Source organism: Physella acuta, unplaced genomic scaffold, assembly GCF_028476545.2.
Source record: "Physella acuta isolate Inbredline_101_S28 unplaced genomic scaffold, ASM2847654v3 ptg000731l, whole genome shotgun sequence".
Lineage (NCBI taxonomy): Eukaryota > Metazoa > Mollusca > Gastropoda > Physidae > Physella > Physella acuta.
This window is the reverse complement of record NW_026732249.1, coordinates 64,160-82,637: the sequence shown is the minus strand read 5'-3', so window position 1 is coordinate 82,637 and position 18,478 is coordinate 64,160. Positions and strand designations below refer to the sequence as shown.

Genomic DNA, 18,478 nt, shown 5'->3' with positions numbered 1-18,478 from the left:
AAAATGTAAGGCATCTTTCATACCGTTCTTAATAGCGTAGCGGGTAAGCAAAGACGGTCAGGCATTTTTTTTAATTGATTGCTAGGTTTTGTCCATATTGTTGCTTGTCTGGATGCTTGCGAGATGAGCTAATTCAAAATGTAGACCCTATCTGATGGAATAAATGTCAATTGCTGTGCATTTTTCAAGAGGCGTCTATCATAAACTCATTTGTCAGAATTCGCTTGATGTAGGCCTAAGTGTTTTTTAACTTTAAAATCAACCAATTTTATTGTCATAAGTGAACGCTGTCCACAATATGTCTGGGGAGGAGGTGATGACAGATGGTATCAATACTAACGTGTTTGATGTTTGAAAAAAAAAATGAAATAAGCTTGTGATTCAAATATTAAAATATTGGTTTCCATAGTAAAATAAAACCCAACAATTTTTTTGGGGGCCCCTAAAAATCGGGGGCCCCTGGCTGCAGCCCCCTCAGCACCCCCCTTAATCCGCCACTGCCCTCGACCCCCAACCACTTGTAACCAACCCACCGTGTTATGTAAAGTCAGTAGAAAAGAATAAAAGCACACCAAGAAAGCTGACAGTGCGCACTAGTGTGCACCCTTCAAATTGTTTGATAAGATTTCAGTGAATAGAAGACGTCAGTGTACGTCTGTTTTAATTGAGTTGATATTAAAAAAACGTGGATTTGGGTTAGGGGCGTGGGTTTATCTAATTGACATGTATAATAAAGACGGTATAGATTGAGTGTTTGAAGAGGGAAGGAAGGGGGTGGGGAGAAGTACAAACTAAACTAAATTAATGAAGGTAAATGCAAGGACGTGTATGCTACTTATATAAACTAAACAGGAAAATTTACTAATTTAATGTTGAGTCATAAATTTAACAAAACATAATATTACGTCATTTGTATGTAACCTTTTGACTGTGACGTAGTACACGCGTCAACTCGTCAAGGCTAGTAGGTGACACAATCCATCAAATTACTTCATAGTTCAAAAAAAATTGTTGCGAAACAGCTACATTCTTTTATTTCTTTAAATGCTATGTCCGTAATTTTAAACCACATTTTTTTTCTTCTTATCCAGCTTTTATTGGCTCAGGGGAAAAAGCTAACAAACCGGTTTTCGACCTACGATACTTGTGTCTATCTGAAGGTATTTTTTGATGATCGTGTTGTGTCGTCTGCGGCCTACTACTTAGGCGCGATCTTGTCGGTGAGGTTTGCGGGCAGGATCATAGACAAAACTTGGCTTTTGGGTGAGATGTCAAAGGTCGAGGTTATGTCAGGATTGTGTTGTAGGGGAGGTATGTGGTGTGTAGGTATAGTGTATGTAAGTGGCAGGTGTGTGTATGGTGCAGACACATGGCCGTGTCAAACGTGTATAATGTAGACAGTAGTGGTATGGTGTAGATGTGTATGGTGTCAGGGCCTATAATGCATGGGTGATATGTATGGTGCACGAAGGCGTGAAAGGGTTTATACACTGGGAACACAGGCATCTCTCAAGCTTGACTTGAAAACGCTCTACATATCAATTTTTTTTTAAAATAAAGAGGGGTGAATTACTACAATCTCGACCAGAGTTTCTTCCAGGCATCTCTTCGAAAAAATGTTACCGCCCCCCCCCCCCCCCCTGAACGAAATGAAATTTATATAGAAAGTATACTTTTAACAGTGTCCACCCCGCCCCCTCCCTGAAGAAAGTCTACCGCCCCACCCCCCCCCCCCCCCCCCCCCCGAAAAAAGTCTGGAAGAAACACTGACTGGGAAAGATGACCGCGCTGGTGCATGCAGTGAGTGAAGATGGTTCTTGGTGTTAGCCAAACTCACTTGATAATGGTCTAAAGGCAATATACCAGTAGTGTTAATAACTCACCTTTATGGCTTTAAGACAATATACCTGTAGTGTTAATTAATCAACCAGTTGCACTAATCCCTTTATAAAACATCAAAAACGAATTGTTATATAAACAAGTATTTTTTTATATTAATCATTTTTATTACAAAAAAATGTTCATCAAAAAGTTTATATTTAGACCAAAAAAAAAAAAGAATTAGGGGATAAGTAAATATGGCCGTCAGCAAGTGTATAAAATAAAATGTTAGATCTACAGTCACAAGATACAAAAGATATTGCAAGTTTTGTTAAATTAATTCCATCACAAACTGAGCACATTTGTTTTACACTTGGTCAACATGTTGCTGGGACATCTATAGCATGTAGCACCTCATGTAACAACAACATACAGATGACCACTGGTCAAGCTCACACTAGAACCACACAGATTACCACTGGCCAATCTCACACTACAATCATAAGCAGATGACCACTGGCCAACCTCACACTAGAACCACACAGATGACCAATGGTCAAGCTCACACTACAACCATCTACAAGTGTCTACTGGTCAACCACACACTACAACCATACAGATGACCACTTTGTTAACCATACACTATAACCATACAGATGACCACTGGTCAACCTCACACTACAACCATAAACATATGACCACTGATCAACCACAAATTGCAACTATCTACAGGTGTCTACAGGTCATCCATACACTACAACCATACAGATGACCACTGGTCAACCTCACACTAGAACCATACAGGTGACCACTGGTCAACCTCACACTTCAACAATCTACAGGTGTCCACTGGTTAACCATACACTATAACCATAAATAGATGACCACAGGTCAACCTCACACTACAAACATAAACAGATGACCACTGGTCAACCTCACACCAAGAATCCTACAGATAACCAGTGTTTAACCTCACACCATAACCATAAACAGATGACCACTGGTCAACCATACCTACAGAGATGACCACTGATAAAACATCACAAACATACAAATAACTTCAAGATTTGTGTACGTGGGCCCAGTAAGATTACAAAACAACAATTACCAAAAAAAAATTTCTTTCTACAAGATAGTAATGAATAATTTTTTAGAGAAATTCGAACCCAGTAAAAAATAAATGCTCCTGTAACTGATAGTTTCTTCCTCAGATAAAATAAATCAGTGTTTGATCCACCCCTCAGCATCAGGTTTACAAACAAAAAAATGGTCAGTATGTTACAATGTCAGTATGTTACAATTAAAACAATGACAAGTATCCTAAACTTACAACAGTAGAAAAATAAATGAAAAAGCAAGCAAAAAACTGAAAGTATATCAGCATAGCTGTAGTTAAATATAGTACCCTGCACCTCTATCTTGACTAGGCAAAAACAGAAAATATACCTTGAGAAAAATGACCAGTTTCTTCAAGAGAGTAAACATTTAACCACTCCACCTTCATGATTCAATTACGCAATAATGTATTTAATAATGTTCCCACAAAACAATTCTATATTTTCTAAATATTTGTATGCACAATACATGTTTTCTTGCAAATGATTAATCTTCATCACACAACAATTAACACCCACACAGCTGATAATGTCTGGCAGTACAGAGAGAAAGACAATAAGTTAAGGCAGGGAGGGTGGGACGAGGCAAGAGAGAAATCGTTTTACGTTTGTTAAATCAGCGTTGAGTCTGATACAGAAATGTAAATGTTTTCTTGTCATGATTAAGTAAATAATTTTTAAAATTTTATTGTTTGTCACAGTAAAGTAACAAATTGTGAATATTTTTTTGTCATAGTAAAGTAAAGAATTGTTTATGTTTTCTTGCCATAGAAGTAAAGGAGTGTGAATCTTTTATTTTCAGAGTAAAATAAAGAATTTTATTTTATTGTTTGTCACAGTAATGAAATGTGAATATTTTCTTATCATGGTAAAGTAAAGAATTGTGAATGCTTTCTTGTTTGTCTTACATATAACGGTTAATTGCATTAATTCATTAATGGAGTGCTCTGAATTACAACAGACTACTATCCTAAGTTTTTTTAATTAGATTTGTGTCCTATCTGTTTGACATGTGTCTGTGTCCTATCTGTTTGGAATGTGTCCATGTCCTATCTGTTTGGAATGTGTCCATGTCCTATCTGTTTCCCATGTGTCCATGTCCTACTGTTTATCAGACTTGTGTCCTGTCCTGTGTCTTGATCTCCAGCCTAGAGCCTTACTATCTGATACATCAGAGCTGTCTTTATGCAGATGAGAGAAAATACCCGAACTGCATCTGTTTTTGATTGGCTTAGGTGGCGGGTAAATAGGGCCATTTGGATCCTAATAAAAAAATATTTTTAACTTTTTAAGCAAAAACTACATCCAGTGTTTTAATTTTAAAAAGCAAAATTTTGTTAGTTTAAAAAATCTGCCATAACTTCTGATCATTTAATCTGGCAGATTTCCTAAATAAACATAACACACACAAAAACTATTTTATTTCAAATTTTTTTTAAAAAAGGGAGATAATAACAAGAAAAAAAGGTTGCCGTTAGAAAAGATTACACTACAATTTTTTTTAAGAAAAAAATAACATTGTATAAAGACTTTTGACTAATAATTTTGTAAATTAAAAAATTATTAACTAAATGTGGTTTCGTCAATTTGTAACATGTTCATCTAATTAATATAGTTTGATAAAAAAAAAACAATATTTTCAAACATTGACAAAACATAAATAAACAAAAAACCCTGGCTGACTTACATCTGTCTAAACAAAAAATTTTGGAGTAAAAACTAAGGGTACATACCAAAGGAAAATACAGTACAGTCCCTTGAGATTTCCTCTGGAAAAAAAATGGGTGAGAAACTACTTCAGGAATCAAATAACACTGCAAGGACTCACTCCCTATAGCACAGTACTGCACTGGACAAAGTTTCATACACTTGTCTGAGTGCAATAGTTCAAGGGTCAAAGGGTCAGATAAGTTAATAAAACTTATGGTTGGCACATACATCTGTATAGGGCTAAAGGTTTAAAGATTGTTCCAGATAAAATAAAATACAACTAAGCTGTCTGTATCAGTAAAAAGGTCAAATGGTTAAAACCTTTTAATAAGATAATAATAAATATATTTAGTGTATGCCATTAGTATAAAACAAAGGGATTTTTTTTAGAATAAACCTTAAGAGCGAAAAAGGAAATTGACCTGTTTTGTAGAGCTGCCCATGTTTTCACTTTCGTTTGATTTCAGGGGAGTTTTTCTTTTTAACGTTTTCATTTCGAGCTCTTCAGTTTTTGTTTTTACATGCTTGGGCTGGTTCAATGGACCAGCAGCAGACAGCTGGGAGGAAAAAATGGGAATTTAGTTAGGGCACGGACAAATTTTAAAGAAAATTATTTAAAATATTCAACATTTTATTTTCAATTTTTAAAATATGTGTAATAAAATAAATATATACTAAAGGTAAAGAGTATTAATTGATTCATTTTGCTTCATTCGAAACAAGCATTAAAACTTTTAAAATAAATACTTTATGAAAGATTTTAAACTGTCAAAGTGAAAAAAAATAATTCTTTATAACAAACATTGCAATTTTAAAATTGATGAATTAAAATAATAAATGAATAGGTGAGTAGTCTGAAAAAGTTTTTCTAGATACTGTTTCAGAAATTTTTCACAAATTCATTACAAAAACCTATCTTGCAGATGTAAAAAGAATGAAAGTAGCATTCCATAATTTAAAAATAAAATAAAAAATAAAAGTATAACAAAAGGAGTTAGTAATAAGTCTACCTGACAATCATTTTCCATATTAAATTTCATGTGGCTTAGTCTGTCCCATTGGTATCCTGGGCTGTCTGGCTCACTAGCACAAGACAGAGCATTAGGCAGCACACCAGCTGCAAAGACATGAGATAATCAGACAATATTGGCTGTTGGGTAAGCACAAGATACGTGTACATGCACAGTACTAAAATTTATTTTATAATTTAGCAGGATCACAAAGTCTCAACTAAAAACTGTGGTTATGTATAGAATTTTGTTTTCAGATCAAAGAGGACTAATATTTAGCACAATCAGGACTAATATTCGACTCAATGAAGATTAGAAAAAAAACAAAAAATAATAATAATTCAATACTTGTAAGGAGAAAATGTATCAAACGTACGCAATAGTTCTTTAACAGAGAAGATAGATTGTAGAGAAGTTCTGGATCCTTGGCTAGCACTTCCTTTTGTCAGAGTTGTCTGTGCTTGTGGGACTTGAGTTTTACATGTGGAATTTACTCTGGTTATCCTGAATGAAAGAGACAATACTTTTAAAAAATTACTACTTTGATACTTTTCAACAGTGTAGTTTTGTGTTGATGCAAATTATTCCAATTATAAACTTTGGGTTGTTGATTGCATAAAATTCCTAACCAATATCTACATGATTGTGTATACCACTGGACTACTCACTGAGTAAATGTAGTTGACTTATCTCTGGGTATTGCTCCCCTTGGGCTGGGTGTGCTACTGTCATAACCTGAAAAAAATATTTCATTATTGTATCTATTTTAAGAAAACTGTTATTTTAAAGTTAACTCATACAAAAAAAGGTATTACCTGGAGATTAAATTTAGCTTAATTTTTACATCAAGATGATAAGCATAAAAGCAAATGGACAAAAGTGAAGAAAATGTAAATCTTTAAGACGTACTACCAAGAAAAGATGAAAGAAATAGATAAAACGTGCATTTCAGTAAATAAACAGTCAGACTGAGTCTACTGTCTTAACTGAAGACAGTCTATGTGTCTTACCTTAAGACATTCAACATGTCTTACCTTAAGACAGTCTACATGTCTTACCTAAAGACAGCCTACATGTCTTACCTGAAGACAGCCTGGGTTTGAGAGCCTGACTAGTTTGGGTTGCACAAGAATCTTGGCTGCTGACTGAGACATCTCTGGCTGTTGAAAACAAAATATTCAATCTTTGAAACCAAATTTGTTATTTTGTAAACACTAGTCATTATACCCTACCATCATGGGGTTCTTGACTAATCACTGACACTTTCAAAACAATATTAGCAATTAATTTAACCTCACTAATTACATTTCTAATAAATCTTATCCCATGTCACATTACTGGACTTACCTAAAAACAAATCTTATCCCATGTTATAGAAGTGTTACACTCTGATTACTTCACTTACCTAAAGTTGTTGATTTCTTCTGTCTCACAGTATCACAATAGCATTCATGACTAGCCGTCTCTTTCTGTTTTTGCACCAGTTCTCTAAGGGCTGTTTTGAGTCTTGTCACTTCTGATGCTTTTGTTTGAACAAGGAGATCACTTAAGACGTGTTACAAGATCCAACAACAAACTATATGATAAGACTCGTTAAGTAATTATTTAAAGGTGATCTTGAGTGACATAGTTGTCACAGCAGTCCAAATACATAGAGAAATATTTTAAAACTATTTTAAATGACAGCAGGCATTTGAACACTTACCATTACTCCTGCTCTCTTTCTCCAGTGCTTCGTACTTGACGCTGATGTCCTTGTGTTTAGCAATATAGGTGTCCATTCGCTTTTTCATCTTCAGGTTTGTGTCTCTCTCAATCTTTAATGCCTCAGCTAAACTGGAGTTTGTCATTTTCAGTGTTTCGCTGCTATGTTCTTGTTTTGCTAACTGCTCCTTAAGATGTTCTACTTCAGACTTTATTTTTTCCAGCTGTTGAAAGTAAATTGACAATAATTTATGTACTTGCAAATAATGCATAAAATTATAAAACTTATTTTCTAAATTAATAAGATTTAAAAAAATTTTTACCTTTTCCAATAGTTGCTCTTTTTCCTGCCTAGTCTCATCAAGTTGACAGCGTAATTCTCCCACCTGTATATCAAGTACTACGTCCATTGTCTCCCCTTCACCTGTTCATATAAATAGCAGAGTTTTATTTAAGTTAATATAGGTTGCAAAATGCATTAAAATTAAAGTAAACAGTAGAAAGTGGTAAGTTACTTTATGTTAGCTTTAAAAATGCAGTGTCCTTTTTATAGTTTAAAATGAAGGTAATTCATACATAAATTGTGGAACCTTTTTCTCCAAGCCTATTGTTATAATACATTAAAAAATCTAATTGTTATAATGAATAACAAGCGACTAATTAAATGATGGCAAAAACTACATCTATACTGTACATAAATATTGCATACTTTCATGTTTTAACTTTACAGCCTATCTTCAAGTTCTACTATATCTAATAACTTGTAGTATTCTGTACCGTCATATTTTAAATCTAGAATTGGTCTAAGTTCTTTATTATATTTGCTCTTAACACCCTACCAAGTTTTCCCAACTCAACTTAAAATATTCTGTACCTTCATGTTTTAACTGTAGCTCCTCTAGAGTTTGTCTCAGTTCTTCATTTTTCCCTCTCGCCACCTCCAAGTTAACTAGCAAACACTTCTTTTCTTCATCCCACTTAGACCTGGCATCAGACAGTTTATTGAAGGCTTCAATTTCCTGAGCTTTTAATCTCTCATGCAGTGTATCTGTTGTGGTTAGTTTTTTCATTTCACCAATTTCATTTTCAAGACCGGCAATCTATAAAACAAAATAAGGCTATGTACATAGAAGTAATATACTTGATTTACACATAAAATTTTATAAAAATGATATTAATATAAACAAAATATTATAGCAGTTTTAAATACCAATTAAGCTTTCCAATACTAAAATCTTACTCTTAGCCTTACTTTAAGCTTCAGGCTAGAAATTTCTTCTGTACTTTTTACATAATCTGTTTCAAGTTGCTCACATAGTTCTTTGTATCTCAGTATGGACAACTCCTGTTCTTTTAATCTGAGTTAAAAGATCATTATTTACATTTCAGTAAAGTACATAACATTATCAATCTAACAACATATTAAATTGTGAATACTGATAGATCCATGGCTATCAAGGATACACTTAGTTGTAGATATATTTAATACATTTAATTGACAATGTGTTATTTAAAAGTAATTTAAATAATGTGTTTTATAATGACAGAACCAGCTAAATAATTCTTTTATCAAAGCCCATAATGATAACTTACAAATCACATTTCATTTCTTTTCCTGTTTCTTTCTTATCTTGAACATCGGAAGCAGAGTTTAACATCATCTTTAATTCAGCCAGGTTCTCACGTAGGTGGCTGATTTCTACATCTAAAAATGTTAAAGGGACATTTGAACACATAGTGCAATATTTCACAGTGAAAACTAAATGCTTTAAATGATTTACCTTAAACAAAACAATCTTTTACAGATACTATTATCATCAAAACATAACTCACCTTTAGATTGCAGCTCCTGTAATTTATCCTGAAGTGCAAATTGTGTTTCTTCCTTTAATAAAATCTCCGCATTCAATTTCTCTCTCAGTTTTCTTAAATCCAAATCCTTTTTCTTCAAAAGAGCCTGGAATAAAAAATCAGAAACAAAAGTAGATACAGCATTGCATTGCTTCAACTATATCTAGTTCATTTACTAAATATATCCTTCCATTCATCAGGCAAAAAAAAAATTGTTACTTATTAAAAAATACTGCATTTGAGATCTTACATTAGTAATAACTTAAATGCAACCTATATAAAACTAATATACTATTTATACTCAAGCACAAAAATATTTTAATAATTTAATAATTTAACATACTAACCTTTTGAATAAACTGTGGGGATTTTGTAAAGTTAATGAGGGATGAAGGGGTTGAAGGAGACTTGATATCAAGTGCTTTAAAAGGACTTGAAAGATCATTAAATTGCCTATGGAATCCAGATATTCTTTGTTTGTTTGGTGTATTATCTCTGTCACATAGATAAGCTGGTGAGAATGATTTCTCATCATTTTCGTAAACTTCATTGCAATATACATTATTGTCAGGAACTGAAATGAAAAAAAAAAAAATTACGCTCTGAATGCCTAAAAGCTCACGTCACTGATCTCTCTTGTTTTTTGCAATTAAACATTTTATTACCTTAAACATGACATGGTTACAAATTTATCTCAAGAATAAATTTTTTAAAAATGTTAACACTGAATAATATTCCTTCATTTAAGCAATCTAAAAAAGATGATGAACATCCCTACCATGAGATGCTTTCAACACCTCTTCTATTTTATCTGTCAACATAACTTCAGTAGAATCAGGTGTCAGGACACTCTGTATCAGGGCAAGCACATCTTCCTGTTGCTCATTAGGAAGCTTCAGAGCAGATTCCATTAACAGCTTGCCATTCAAACTTAGCACGCCAATTCCAAGCAAAACTACCCCTATCTTAAAAAAATGTAATTCATTATTTGATTGCAAAACTTATAAAATTATTTTAAACTGAAATTAATGTTACTAACTGAAGTAAAATAAAACCAGCAAGTTGTAAATCAAAGCTAATGTATGAGCAAAATATTTAAGTCTTACTTTGGCCAGTTCTATCTTCCTCTGATCTTCTGTAACCTCAGTCTCACCAAGCAGTGACGCAAAGTTCAAGTACTTGGTGATGTCAACATTCTCACCATAAAATTCTTATCAATCAAATTTAAGTGAAAGAGAGCATTATTTAATGAATATACTACTGATGTACACATGTTTGCAATCAAAACTTCTAAATATTTCTTATGGTAGCAGAAACTAATTATTTTGATAATTTTGCAGTGAAATTAGTTGGGCATATTATTTACAATAATAATATTGTAGAAAAATCTTTTTATAAAAATAAATGTTGGAAATTAAAGACCTTGCAAATAGTTCTTTACATATTGAAGTCTGTCATCATATGAATCAACATGAGCTAAATCAGCCTTAGGTTCCCTATAATAAAAAAAAAGTTTAGATAAACAATAGGCCTAGTAGGCTTAAGTTAAACTAATGAAAAGAAGCACTTAGAAAAAAACTGACATAAAGGTGAGAATAGTTAGGCCTATAGTCTAGTTATACTTGCAAATAATTTTTTTTACAAACTTACAACATTTTTAGAACATGCATGTAAAAAAAGCCATCACTCAAATCAAGGATCGAGTTGACATCCTTTTCCCATACTGAGCTTATCTGGTTACAAAAAAAAAAGAAAATAATATTTAAAAGATTAACATGTGTCATGTAGGGCAATAAATTTGAATAATAATAGATTTTTTGATAGACGTGTATACTTAGTATACACTATAGTCTATAGTACTATACTGAGTACCACAGAAACAGCTTTACAATCTATATGATTCTATTGAATCGAACATAAACTTAAGGCCGATTCTAGCCGGAAAAAGATATGCATGAGCAATGGAGAGAAACTATGATGTTTTCAATATTACTGCGCATGCATGTGTTTACAAACCCAGAACCCTAGCCCTATCCCTAACCCTAGCCGGGAGCCGGACATAGCCATAACCGCATAGTGCATAACCCTATCAGCCCTATCTCAGCTATTAGGCCCCTAATTATTATAATTAAGGTCACTGCGCATGCACAGAACTATCTTTGCCGACCAAGTGGAGACGCTGGGGCGAAAAATCTTTTTTCGAGTAGCCTAGTCTCTTCATAAACTTAAACATTCATTTTCAAACTTCATCTTCTGACGCAATCCCTGCCCTCTGATTGATTTGATTTTTTTGAAAATGAAAACTTGAAATTTGAATACACAACAGTGACAACAAGTCAACAACACAATAATTCACAATATCATTATCACAGACAATCAAATTTAATATCATGTTTTGTACTCACAAATTTTAAAACTGCCAATTCCTTTCTAAAATCCATTATTTATCACAGTAGGAAAAAACTGAAAAAAAAAATCAGTAGGCCTAAGTCCCCTAAGTTAAATACTGGATCTAGATTCTAGATCTAGATCTAGATTCTAGACCTAAATTAATGTTTACGAATAAAATTGAAGTTTACCACCATTGTTTATTAAAAATATTAACTTTTAAAAAGTGCTACTTATCCCTAACAGAACAAATCACACGACTTAAAAATATTCAGAAGATGAAAAATAATATTCTAGATCTATCTAGATCTAAATTAGATTCTAATTCTAATCTAATTAGTTCAATAATTAGTCTAGCAGGGTAATTTTTGTCTTACATTTAGATCTAGATTCTAGATCTAGATTTAGATCAAGATATGTAATTTTTTAAAATTTGATCTAGATCTAAGTACCGCCATCACAACTAAACTTTGGCAAATATTAAATTCTTGTGGTAAAAAATTATGTCACGCTCCTGAGGGAAGAGGCTTTGTAATTTTGTGATGATGAGTGATGCGGAAAGGCGGGGGGGGGGGGAGGGGTCATATAATGTTTTTTTTTGTCAATAATTTAGAAAGAAATCAAAGTTTATAAAAAAAATTAAACTGCACATTAGGGGGGGGGGGGGGATTGCAGGCTGAAGTGTGATGTCATTTTAGAGGTGGGAGGGGTGTCTGGCTTTTTGTGTCGATGACGTGAAAGGGGGGGGGGGGGAAAGCTGGTTGACGTAATTTATGGAAGACCCCTAAAAGCTATTGTTCAATAATTGAAGATATGTGGTATTCATTGTCTGTACACGTGAGACTTTAGCTATTGCTATTTAGTCGTCTCAGAAATAACAGAAATTTGAGCTTAGACACACCCATCCTCTTGAACCCTTGATGGTCATACCGATAGATGTACGAAAGAAACAATGAGACCGATCTCTTTAAATAGTGTAGGTCCACATCGGGTGGTTGTGGTGTGTGTGTGGGGGGGGGGGGGCGGGGTGGGTTTGTCCGAACGTGTAAACAAGGGAAAGGTGGTCTAAAATTCATTTTTTTAAAGTTTTCATAAATGGATGAAAACTTAGCTTAATAAATTTAAATAAAATAATACCAGTCAAATTTTGCCAATATAAATAAAATGTCAATTTTATTCCTTTTCGGTTAATATTTTATCTATTTATAAAACCATAGTAATATTACATAATACTTTCTGATAGGACTAAAGGCATATAATATTGAAGCCATACAAAATAAGAATAAGTGTTGATTTAGTAGACAATTGATAAAATCATTATTAAATAAACCGGTAGTGATCTCCCCTAAACTTTCTCGAATATTCTTATATAAAACAACAGGGGATGGTAACTGGGGATATAGTTATGATCTTTAATCCATTTTAAATACTGAAACTTTTAAAAATAGAATAGAATCTCAGTAAAAAACAATTGCGAACCAAGCGAACGCCTAATAAAGGTGTGTATAATAGTGCGCAATAGTATTAGTACTTTATAAATTTACATTAGTTTTTTGAGAAATCGGAAGTAGCGTAAAGTACTACTTCCGGTCAACGGAAATTACTCAAAATTTAACAGAAGGTAGAGAATTAGATCTTTTACTTACATGTGAAATTTCATTTATCTATCTGAAATAGTACTCAAGTTATAGGCTTTTGAAAAATTCAAAGTAGAAAAAGTACCACTTCCGGTTATCCGAAATCGCTCAAAAGTTGATACGGATCTACGATTTTGATATAATACTTGTATATGAAATTTCATCAACCTAGCTGTAACGGTACTCAAGTTATCGTGTTTACACACGGACACACACACACACACACACACACACACACGGACACACAGACATACGGACAAGATTGCAAAATTATGTTTTTCCGTATCAGTGAGATGTAAAACGTCGAGATTTGTAAAAATCTCGATTTTTTTTTTTTGCACGATTACAAGACTTTCTCTATACTTCGTATATACGAGAAAGTAAAAAGGGATATTATTTCTCTGTCATTTTACGTTGTGGCAGACATTTAGAGTTTACAATATCGTCATAGTTACAGCGTCATGGCGTCTACTTCTCGGATGAGGTTGGTGAGTTTTTTATTATTGCTTATTAAATGAAATTAAGTAAGCTTGATCGTTATATTTATAAGACTACAACACGGTTCACTTCAGTTGATATTAAAACCTACATTTGTAGTTTAAAAGTCCTTGTAGCCCTAATTTCAGGATTATTTTTTATTTATTTAGGCCTATTTGGCATTACTATTTAGTATTTACTATTTAGTTTAGTATTTAGCCAAATTTTAACAATTTTATTTTTATTTTTAGCATCATTCTATTTATTTTTCTAGACACAAAATGAAAAATTGAAATATAAACTAAGTTAAGTAGATCTAGTTCTAAATCTAGTAATAAGTAGGCTAGATAAATAATAAAATAGTAATATGCTATAATATAGGCTAGGCAGCAGGCCTAATATTAATAATACATAGTAACTTTATAAGTAACTATATAGTATTACTATTACATAGGCCTATCTAGACTTTTAATATAATTGAATTGATTTAACTTAGTTAAATCAATAATATAAAATATTATAAAAAGCAAGTTAAATTTTAACCATCACTATGCTATTGAGTATTAACTCTGGTATTGAGTCCACTGCTTGTAGATCTACTACACTTTTAAAATTACAAATTACATCTCTGTTGAAAATAAAAATTATTGGCATCGCCTTTCAGATGTATTTATAGTTAATAAATAATATTTATAAATAGGCCTATAGTTCATTTTAAATCTTTTACATTTATGAAGCATAGATAGATTAATATGAAAAACATTTGTTTCGATGTCATTTGTTACTTCAAACTTAGTGTATATTTTATCTGATCACTGGCTGGTCAAGGCTGAATCCTTTTTCTTTCAGAATCCTATTCAAATGCCTGTCTTTCTTTGTTCTTTAGACCTTTTCATCATCATCATTATTCCTTAACTTTTATTGTGGTCGTTGGGGCACCACAGTTGATCTTATAATTCCCCAACCATCCTCTTCTGCTGTGATCAGTTCTGAGATTAGCTGCCCCATCTAATCTTTGATGTCATCCTTCCAGTGTCATCTTTGCCATCCCCATTTTTCTCCCTCCTGGCATATAGTGCCTTGCAATATTGTTTTGGATAGGCAGTTTGATATTGATATTGTGATATGCCCAGACCAACTCAGGATTTTTACTATGCTAAGAAGACTCTCAAAGGGACCAATAGTATTAGTGATTCTTTGGACCATTTTAGCTATTCATTTTCTTTTTCCAGCATATTAGATCATTCTAGTGATTTTAGCGTACATGATTTTTATCTTTTGATCCATACACTAAGTTCCATTCGAAAGCACTTATAAGCTTATACATTAATGCTCAGAATCTTATGGCTGAGATTTCTATTTGAAAAAATGGCAACCACATAGCAAATTTCACAAGTGTCTGTTGATGATGTCAGTTGTTTCTCTGTGAATTCTTGAACTTTAAAAAAAGTATTTCAAAATAAGTTGTTCTTTTATTTCAGTGTAGCTGTACAAGATGCAAATGCACAGAAGAAACCAAAGTTAACAGAGATAATCCCCCCTCTTGATTTTTCATTTCTTCATTTAGGAAGTTTAGAAGGTGACTATTTTATTTACATACTAGCTTAGGATTAAGGAAACTTGTTGTTCATTTTAAAGTGTTGTTTTCATTTAATATGCATGTAAACTAGAAAATAATGCATCTGCCAAACGGCAGGTAATTTACTAAAACTGGAGTCAACTTCCACTTCTGCATGAGATACTGTTAAAATATCAGTTTAATTGTGTACCATCAGCTATTCCTAGATACCAAATCTGTAATTTTCAAATTAGAACTGGAGTTATTTGGATGGTAACAATGTCTGTAAGACTGATCACATTTGTAACACTGATCACCTTCCTCAAGGGGTGTTCGTAGATTGCTAGTGTGAGCTACCAGTTACAGCAGGGGCATTGAGTGCAGCCACAGGTTCATTTTAGTCATTGTCTATAGTAGCTTAGTGTAGGGCGCTCTTTAAAACAAATGTAAGTATTAATAGAATTAATAGGACGCTTCAGGTCACATGACCCCCATGCACCATTGAGGACATGCATGGTGTAGTTTGACCATTGATGTTAGTAGTACCTCTGCCGTCAGGGCTAAACGCCCATCAGCAAATAAACTTGTGGTGCCCAACTGCACACTAAAACTTGGGCAACACAACTCAAATATTCTTTTTAAATTTATGCCAGAAACCTTAACAGGAGTGTGTTTAACTTCCATAAGTATCTTAGAAATTGGTTGAATGATGTAGTATAAAAAGTATAAATAATAAAAGACAAACACATTTAATTACAATCACATATAAATATATATAGGCCATATATATATATATATATATATATATATATATATATATATATATATATATATATATATATATATATATATATATATATATATATATATATATATATATATATATATATTATATAATGTATTACTTAGATGTTATGAAAGAAAACACTGTAAATCTTCTAGGGGTAATTTTAATTTAGTTTTTTAACTATTGCAGAATGTGAAAAAGAAGAGCCCAGAGATTTATCTCCTCACAAAGCTCTAGTTAAGAAAAAGTCAACTACACAGACAAAAGAAAAGTCTCAGAGCTTGGGTTTAAAATTAAACAACAATACCCTAAAAGAAATCAGCAATCTTGTACCCCTAGCCACCAGCTTGTTTGATAATGTGGCTAACATAAGTTGGATTGATCTTTCCTGTAATTTTCTATCTATTATAGATCCTGTAAGTTTTTTTTTCCTTTCATATGTTTTTCTAATGAGTTTTTGTAAGATTGAAAAGTTAAGAAATAAATCTATTTCATAATTAGCTGTTCAAAATTGAGGCAATCCAAGTAAATGAAGATATAAGAAATCTCAAGATATAAACAGCTGTTTTAGTCTTCAAAACTTTATCAAAAGAGGCCATACTTAAAAGGGGCTACAAAATAAATAATAATATAAAAGTAATTTGGAGTTATTTGCCAGTTTTTTTAAAAATATTGTTAGGTGTAAGCCTAAATATTAAAATAAAAGTAAATAAGGCTTCATTATATTGGGGAGTTCATTAATAAACATTAGCTTCTGTTTTGTTTCTGAATGTTTCTAGAAAAGCAATTTTACACTAATTAATAATGAAATTATGTGTATTTTTTTTAAATATTAAATAAAGAATTGCATATTGTTTATATCATCCATACACTTCTATTTATTCTGGTGTAGACAAAAAAAATAAGATTAATTATTGCTAGTTACCTCCCTTTCAGGTACTCACCCAGTTTGAAAATCTGAAGATACTTTACCTTCATGGGAACAGTATAGCTGAAATGAAGGAAGTCAACAAACTTTCTTCTCTTCAAAAGCTGTGGAAACTAACATTGCATGGGAATGAAATTGAAAACATTAAGGTAACCATAGGCTATGATAAAAAGATAATCTGTTGTTTTTCTTCCTGTCACTGTTTTTTTTTTTTTGATGTAGTTAAACAGTGTTTCTTCCAGGCATCTCTCGGGAGAGAAGAGCCCCCTAAAAATATCAAGTGCGCCCCCCCCCCCCTCCCTTCCTTCGGAGAAAAGTCTGGAAGAAACACCAGTTAAATACAATTATTTAATGTTATTTAATGATAAAATAACATTTTATTCTGCAGGGTTACAGATTTTTTGTGTTGGCTGCACTTCCCAATCTAGTCAGCTTTGATTTTAGCACGGTAACCAAGGGCGACAGGGTCACTGCAGCGACTTTCAAAAGCTTCTACGGATCAGACAAAAAGAAACAAATAAAGAGAGAAAGTTGAGGGAAAGAAAGAAATCATTTTCAGAAGGAGGACAATGTTTACTAGAAAATCACCATCATCCTTGTTTAACTTGAAATTTAGCTGTCTCAAAAATTTAGATGGCCTGTTACATCAGATATTGACAGCAAATTAATAAATTGAGCCTCAGTTGTTTGTTTTTAGAGTTACAATACAACAGTAAACATCAGGTAAAATAAGCTATATTCTGTTTTTATAAGTCTGTACACCATTGTTTTACTTGTGTTTCAAGACCTTATGAGTAGTTGTGAGAAGCAAATTGTTTGGTGAACTCATGTAAATAGGTTATTGTTATTTAACATGAAGCTGTTAACTGTGTAAATAGAGCCACTATATATATCTTATGCTGTCATAAATAGTTTTTTTTTTTAATTGTATTCATCCAAAACATAAAAAGTAACCTTTCACATTGTTTAGTACTAATATAAAATGTGTATAATAGGGAAAATGAGGATTATAACCTCTTTTTTAAAAGTTCAGGGGTTACAATTGGAAAACTAAATGAAAAAAAATATTGAAGGAGACTTCAAAAAATTGTAAAACATTTAAGTGTTTGATTGCAATAAAAAAATTATTATACCTAATTGTCAGTTATATTTTGGTTACTTTTGATTTCATTGCTGATCACTACACCTCCCTTTCCCTTTGGAGGAATGTTTTAGTATTTTGTTAATAAGGTGAGGATGGGTTTTTTTTTAAATTTACAAATAAAGCTTTAGTGAACTGGACAATGCTTATTGTTCATATTTAAGAGTTTGAATTGTTTTGGATTAGACATTAATCAAATCGATTTGAATAACATGCCAACTTAATAAGTTAATCAAAGCAGGATGCTCTATGAAGTACTTCAGCAGAGGTCTGAAAGAAACTCTGATGTTAAGTCATCTATCCTGCCCTATAATAAAACCATCCATGTATATAATTATTTTAAAAAATTAG

The 18,478-nt window shown here is 32.4% G+C and overlaps 2 protein-coding genes across 3 annotated transcripts; one reads left to right on the top strand and one right to left on the bottom strand.

The window, feature by feature from the left end:
• Positions 1–3,714: 3,714 nt before the first annotated feature.
• Positions 3,715–12,035, bottom strand: LOC131950054 (spindle assembly abnormal protein 7-like). 2 transcript variants are annotated; one of them, XM_059312087.1, is made up of 21 exons: positions 11,977–12,035; positions 11,617–11,674; positions 10,862–10,944; positions 10,634–10,707; positions 10,318–10,421; positions 9,990–10,176; positions 9,559–9,785; positions 9,194–9,317; positions 8,954–9,065; positions 8,613–8,718; positions 8,235–8,460; positions 7,684–7,784; positions 7,362–7,584; positions 7,062–7,178; positions 6,739–6,816; positions 6,325–6,391; positions 6,033–6,160; positions 5,657–5,763; positions 5,069–5,203; positions 4,670–4,705; positions 3,715–4,199 (listed from the first exon to the last, which is right to left on the bottom strand). In XM_059312087.1, exons 2-21 carry the CDS (start codon positions 11,650–11,652, stop codon positions 4,038–4,040), a joined length of 2,433 nt encoding a protein of 810 aa, XP_059168070.1. In that variant the 5' UTR covers positions 11,653–11,674; positions 11,977–12,035; the 3' UTR covers positions 3,715–4,037. The 2 variants fall into 2 exon arrangements, with proteins under 2 accessions (XP_059168070.1, XP_059168071.1); XM_059312088.1 differs by lacking the exon at positions 11,977–12,035 and having other exon boundaries at positions 11,617–11,701.
• Positions 12,036–13,674: 1,639 nt separating this feature from the next.
• On the top strand, positions 13,675–18,118 carry LOC131950052 (leucine-rich repeat-containing protein 51). The gene is made up of 5 exons (XM_059312084.1): positions 13,675–13,720; positions 15,195–15,292; positions 16,248–16,474; positions 16,995–17,135; positions 17,375–18,118. Exons 1-5 carry the CDS (start codon positions 13,698–13,700, stop codon positions 17,519–17,521), a joined length of 636 nt encoding a protein of 211 aa, XP_059168067.1. The 5' UTR covers positions 13,675–13,697; the 3' UTR covers positions 17,522–18,118.
• The last annotated feature ends 360 nt before the right edge of the window (positions 18,119–18,478 follow it).

Excerpts from the sequence above, each read along its gene's own strand:
- LOC131950054 (XM_059312087.1), bottom strand. The coding sequence starts at position 11,652 with ATGGATTTTAGAAAGGAATTGGCAGTTTTAAAATTT. Across the intron at positions 5,204-5,656 it reads ATATGGAAAATGATTGTCAG|CTGTCTGCTGCTGGTCCATT; the intron begins GTAGACTTATTA and ends TTTTCCTCCCAG. Across the intron at positions 4,200-4,669 it reads CTGTACTGTATTTTCCTTTG|GATCCAAATGGCCCTATTTA; the intron begins GTATGTACCCTT and ends TTTTTTTATTAG.
- LOC131950052 (XM_059312084.1), top strand. The coding sequence starts at position 13,698 with ATGGCGTCTACTTCTCGGATGAG. Across the intron at positions 15,293-16,247 it reads TCATTTAGGAAGTTTAGAAG|AATGTGAAAAAGAAGAGCCC; the intron begins GTGACTATTTTA and ends TAACTATTGCAG. Across the intron at positions 16,475-16,994 it reads TTCTATCTATTATAGATCCT|GTACTCACCCAGTTTGAAAA; the intron begins GTAAGTTTTTTT and ends CCTCCCTTTCAG.